Raw genomic sequence first — 6,000 nt, 5'->3', positions numbered from 1 at the left:
GTTACTATGTTTCTAGGTTGAATGCAGGTGAAAATCAAGAGCTTCTACCGACTACGAAGATTTCTACAAACCACGGCTTTGAGATGCCGTAATGCTTACATGAATTGTTGAGAGTAGGGGAAGTCTTCCAAAGTTTACCCTTGTTCTTCCTTCCATTTGCATGACTTAGTTGCTCAAAGGCAGGACACAATTTACACCTTATTAGGACTCAAAGGAGACAAGTATGATTGGGATGGAGCAATAGATTGCAGAGAAAATGATGTCCCCTCAACGAAAATGGTTCTGACTGTGGAGAGGGGAAGAGAATAGCCTCCAACATTTGAGAAAAGCAAAGAATAGAATACATGAATAATTCAGAGCATCTAAATGAGACATTATAGCTCAGAACCACCTTCATATCCACATTGTCCACCCAGCTCACGGGCAGAGATTCCTCTTCCCTGATGGTCTCCCCAAAGACATTCTAATACTCCAAAGAGAGAGATGATCACTATTGGGTTATTGGTCCTTATCGTCCTCTTCTGGATATAGAGGCAATAATCATCTTTTCTTCTGTCAAAAGTCTTTATCCCAGCCTGACAGCTCATCTGGAGGCACTCCCTTTTCCGGGGGATACTTGTCGAAGTAGCTGTGGTCTGTGGGTCCACTGAGCTAACAGAGAAGAATTAGACCAAAGGTGAGGGTAATGTTGACTAAGCATGTTGTTATATGTGGGTAATGCTTTTTATATCTGAACACAGCTTTTATCCTGCAACCACTGGTAAGTTACATGTAAGGACAAGATGACCAATTACCATTTTTGAGTCACACTCTCAGCCTCTGAGATCTCCCCTTTAGACCAAATGGATCCAGTCACTGCATTACATTCAACAGAGGCTACCTGGCCTGAGGAGGTATGTCCAAAGGAAAAGCTGACAGAAATGGTATCTTTTTTTTTTTTTTTCAGATTAAAAAAACATTTTAAAAGCAAATATTTTTAAAAAATCAAAATCTGGGGCATCTGGGTGGCTCGGTCAGTTAAGCGTCTGCCTTCAGCTCAGATCATGATCCCAGGGTCCTGGGATTAAGCCCCAGGTTGGGCTCCCTGCTCAGCGGGGAGACTGCTTCTCCCTCCCCCTGCTCCTTGCGCTTGCTCTCTCTCTCAAACAAATAAGTAAAATCTTCGAAAAACATCAAAATTTGTCACAACCACCTTAAAACTTTTATATGCTTAATTGACCCATATAAAATTTCCAGAATGCCAAACAAAGGGTTAGTTCAAAACATTATTGACCCTGTTGAAAGAGTGAAACAATTCTGGAATTAAACTATTTTGCCAATCAGGTGGTTTTCAATTCTTTGCTTTCAAACAAATTTTTAAAGTACCTGATTGAATTCTTAGCTGGTAAATCAGTAAAAATACTACTTATGATAAATCATAATGTGTTTTTTGGGAGAGTGGGGAGATCACTCAGAAGGCATTCAAAGCGACATTGCTCGTATAAAACCCTCCACTCCAGTTACTTATTTATGCGAACACAACTTTCAGCACTTAACGCTGTATAATTTTAAAAAGGAATAGAATTGATGTGGGGCCTGATCCCATTTTTTTTTAATAAGTAACATTTCCCCCCGGTACATAAATAATTTCTTTTCAAGAAATATTTCTTAAATACTTGCTTTTAAATTTTGCAACCTATTTCTATTCTTTGATACTCCATGCTATAAAAATGTAGTTACAACTGAATCCAAATAAATATGTGTGTTGTCACAGGAATTTTAAAATTTAGAAAACTATAGTTGAAAGCCATTTAAAGAATAATCAAATATTTGCAGGCATAACAATATTTTTACATAAGATGAAACTTTTTAGGGAAAATGGGAGGGAAATATAAAAATATAAATTCAGAGAGGAAAAGGAATTATGTAATTTTGCTGTCTGTAGATTTTAAACAGCTGATGGGCATCCAATCTCACTGGTATTCTGATTACATTACATATATTTAAGGGAGTAATGTTTTATTTTAAAATGTCAATATTTACAACATAGTAGAAATCACGTCCTCCATAACAATATAAACATACGATGAAAAAATCAGGATGTCAATCTAAAAATGCTTTGAAAATTCCTTCAAGGAGAACATAGCATAGAATCTAGAGGGTGTTGACGAGGCCATTCCTGAGTCATTCTCTGCTCTCCCACCCTCCCTTACCCTAAGTTAGCAGATGTTCTGTTTTCTCTCGAGCTGTGCTGTCCCACCAGCAACAGGTGGTGATTGAGCACCCCAAAGGTGGCTAGTCCAAGTTGAGACTGCTGTAAAATCCATTTGGGATTTCAAAAACAGTACAGAAAAATGAATGTGACGTCTCATTAATATTTTATGTTGACTGCATAGCAAAATGACAATTTTTTGATACATTATAATCATTAAAATTAATTTCGCCTGCTTCATTTTACCTGTGGCTAACTAGAAAATTTTAAATCACAGTATGATTCATATTATGCTTCTAGAGTCCTCTGTTAGCCTGACCAACACTGACTACCTGGGGACTTTGGTTTATATGTAATTGGTTCCTGAGAGCTGAGCTGATCTCCATCAAATAAGAAATACTATTTAGTCCCTATAATAACAATTGCTATGGCATTTTCACTTATTTTTTTTAAAAAGTACTTTAAAAATCTAAAATGTGGTGCACAAAAACACACCCATACTCTGTTTACGAAAACAAAAACTAGAAAAAAATCAAGAAAGTAATATAGCGGATACCATACCTCTCTCTGTAAAGGTGACGGAAGGTTCCGGGCTTTCAGTCCCTCCCAATTAAAACCATTTAACCACCTGAGAAGTAAAAACAGAACAAAAGAATATTACTTGCCTGATAAACTATCAGCAAGTCAAGTTAGCTGTCAGTCCATTTTGTTGCCCTCTCCCTGCCCGCAACAATGCAGCTGCAAATGGGGGGGGGGGGAGAATAACCACGCTGGTTGTCTGGTCTCACGTTAAATCCATGCCCACTAACCTCCAGGGGGTAGTTCAGGCTGCCCAGAAATTGGTCTAGATTTCCCTGTTGTCCCACTCACTGTCACATTCCCTTAGGCTCATAATTCATACTTTGTCCTCTCTCCTCAAACGTCCAGCAACCCCCGCCCAACCAAATGATGACCTGACTTCCTATTTCACTGAAAAAACTGAGCTGCTACAATTTTCTTCCAGTCTATCTGCCTGCCTGTCCACATCTGTGTGCTCCCGTCTTTCATGCACCATGAGTTCAGTGCCTTTGCTTCTAGGGAAGGTCAGCTCAGCTCCTGCACTGCGTGCTTGATCCTGTGGACTCCTCTATTCAAAGGCATGCTCCTGCCATTCTCCTCTCACTTGAATCTTCAATGTCTACCTGCTAGATCATTCCCATCAGTATGGAGACATTTCATTTCCTCCAACCACAAAACACCCTCCTTTGACCTGAGCGCCCATTCAACTTCCACTTTGTTTCTCTCCTCCCACAGGAGGAAAACTCCTTGGAAGTTATCCAGTCACTCTACTTACCTATTTTCTCCTGGCCACGCTACAATCAGCATCCACCCCCTCCACTTCTGTGAATCTCCTCAAGTCTCAGTTTTGTCTTACTTCCCCCAGGAGCATTTGCCACCATTCATTACTCACACTTTCTGAAATACTTTTTTCACTCGGCTTGCAGGACGTGCTATTCTCCTACCTTCTTGGGAGCTCTCCTTTGTTTCCCACTGCCATTTCCATAGGAAGCTGGTGTGCTCCAGGGCCTCAGTCCTTGGAGCTCTTTTTTCAACTACTCACTTCCTGGGTTATCTCATTCAGTCTTGCGGCTTTAGATAGCATTTTTATATCTGCTGCTTACTATTTCTATTTCCAATCAAGACGCCCCAATTGCTTCCTAGGCTAATAGCTACAGCTGCCATTCCTCATCTCCCGAGTGGGTGTCTAACCTGCATCTAGCATGCATCTGGCCCACGCTGTAGCTCCAAATGTTCCCCAAGGAACTGGCCTTGACTCTTTCAGTTGCTCAAACCAAAGACCTTGAGTTATCTTTCCTCTCACACCCTACCTCAGTCCACATGCAGATCTTGTCAGTGTTACCTCCAAAATATATCTGAATCAGAATCCGAAAAACTCTGATCACCTTCACTCTGCCAGCATGGGCCAAGCCACCACTATTCCTCCCCTGTATTATTATAATAACCTCCTAATAGGTCCTCCTGCTTTTGTCCATGGGAAATAACCAAGCAGCAAGTGCGATCATTTAAAACAGAAGTCAGGTCACATCAGGCCTTTGTTCAACCCCCTCCCCCCCAGTGCTTCCCATTTTGCTCAGTATGAAAGGCAAAGCCTTTCCGATAACCCCTAAGGCCTTGAACACCACCTTTTCCACCACCCCCCCAAACCCCATTTCAACAAGCTAGATGCTCCCATGTTCAGACCTTTGCCCTCAAAGCTAGATGGTTCCTTCCCCAGATTTTCACAGGGTTTGTTCCCCCAACACCTTCAGGTCTTTTCTCAAAGATCATTTTCTTAGTGAAACCTTCTTTGACCATCCAAAGTAATATTTCACCTCCCTCTCCCCTCCCCCTCCCTTCCTATCCTCCTTCCTGCTTTAGTTCTCCCCTTAGCTCTTACTCCTCTCAGATGTGTCTGCCATATACTTTACTTAGTTATCCTGTTGACTCTGTCTTCCCCACTAGAATGCTAGCTCCACGAGGGCAAGGATTTTCATCTGTTTCCTTTCCTTCTGTGTCCCTCACACGTGGAGCAGGACTTGTCATCAAACCAGGCTCCCATAAATGTTGAATAACTGAATGACTCTGCAAGAAAACACACTTGCACGGAGCCTCTTACTATCACATCTTGGAACATCACACTGCCTTGGTGGTGATGTTCCTGGTGATACATATGCAAAAAGCTCCAAGATATAAAGGTATCTTACAATAATCTGTAATGAGGTTAAGCTGATAGCCAGATGAAGTTTCTTTCATTTATTGCTTCCACATAATTAATCTAGTTAATCTAAGCATCATTAATGCTTCCAGATCATTGAAGACCAGAAATGATCTGGTCTTTAGGACACACATCAAACTTGGTGGCCTGGAAATACAACAGCAGAAGTGGGGAGGCCTTGCTTCTCTTGGACATAAACAATGTATTCTGTCTTTCAGGATCTTATAAGGAACATGGAATAATACTGTCTTATACCCACTGATCTTTTCTACTGGGACAGTGACGTCAAGTCCACTAGCCAACAAAATTTACAGAAAGTCAGTGTGGTCCCAGGCATCGAAAAGAACAAAGATCCTGCTTTTAAGATATTTTTATTTTGGTAGCAAGTGACAAAAAAAAAAAAAAAAAAAAAAAAAAACAAGTGAACAAAATTTCAGATACTAGTAAGTACTAGGAAGATAAGGTAGAATAAACTGGTGGCTGGTGACTGGGATGGGATGGGTTGGGAGTGGCTAGAATGAAGACAAGGGGATAGCCATGGAAGACTTGTGAGATCTATCTATCTATCTATCTATCTATCTATCTATCTATCATCTATCTATCATCTATCTATCTATATCACATCTCCTTTATCCCAGGCCCTTTTAAATGGAAGAGCGTAATAGAAACGAGCTGAAGTGTGGTGAATGGAGAGGAAACTAGGAAAAAAAAAAGAAGTATCTGAGAACTGAGAACAGGCCAGAGGCCAGACCATGCAGGCCTCGTAGAATACAGTACGGAATCAGGATTTTATGCTTAAAGGAAAGCCATTAGAAAGTTGTAAGGAAACGATGGAATCTAAGTACACTTCCAGAAGATAATTCCGGCTAGTATGTGGAGCACGACCACAGGGGGTTGCGATGAGGCAGAGTGGTAGAGGTGTGAGGCTGAGGGCCAGGAAATTTGGGTGGCTGTCACACTCCTGTCTGTCAGCCTCACCAAAAATGATGCTCTTCCATCTTTTCTAATCTCTTCTCACCCCTGGAGTTGGGTTTTCATTCAGTCCTTTACTGGA

General features: G+C 41.1%; 1 protein-coding gene across 2 annotated transcripts in view; it reads right to left on the bottom strand.

Moving 5' to 3' along the window:
• Window positions 1-555: 555 nt before the first annotated feature.
• PRKG2 (protein kinase cGMP-dependent 2) overlaps window positions 556-6,000 on the bottom strand; it is an 81,947-nt gene continuing 76,502 nt past the window's right edge. For both annotated transcript variants that reach the window (XM_008693277.1, XM_008693278.1), the window contains exons 17-18: window positions 2,753-2,819; window positions 556-651 (exon numbers count right to left, since the gene is read on the bottom strand). In XM_008693277.1, the coding sequence (XP_008691499.1) occupies window positions 556-651; window positions 2,753-2,819 (163 nt within the window). The remainder of the gene's footprint in view (window positions 652-2,752; window positions 2,820-6,000) is intronic.

The sequence above is a fragment of the Ursus maritimus genome, unplaced genomic scaffold (genome assembly GCF_017311325.1).
Source record: "Ursus maritimus isolate PB19 unplaced genomic scaffold, ASM1731132v1 scaffold_8, whole genome shotgun sequence".
Lineage (NCBI taxonomy): Eukaryota > Metazoa > Chordata > Mammalia > Carnivora > Ursidae > Ursus > Ursus maritimus.
Note: the sequence above shows the minus strand (reverse complement) of the source record. Positions and strands in the feature narration are given on the sequence as shown.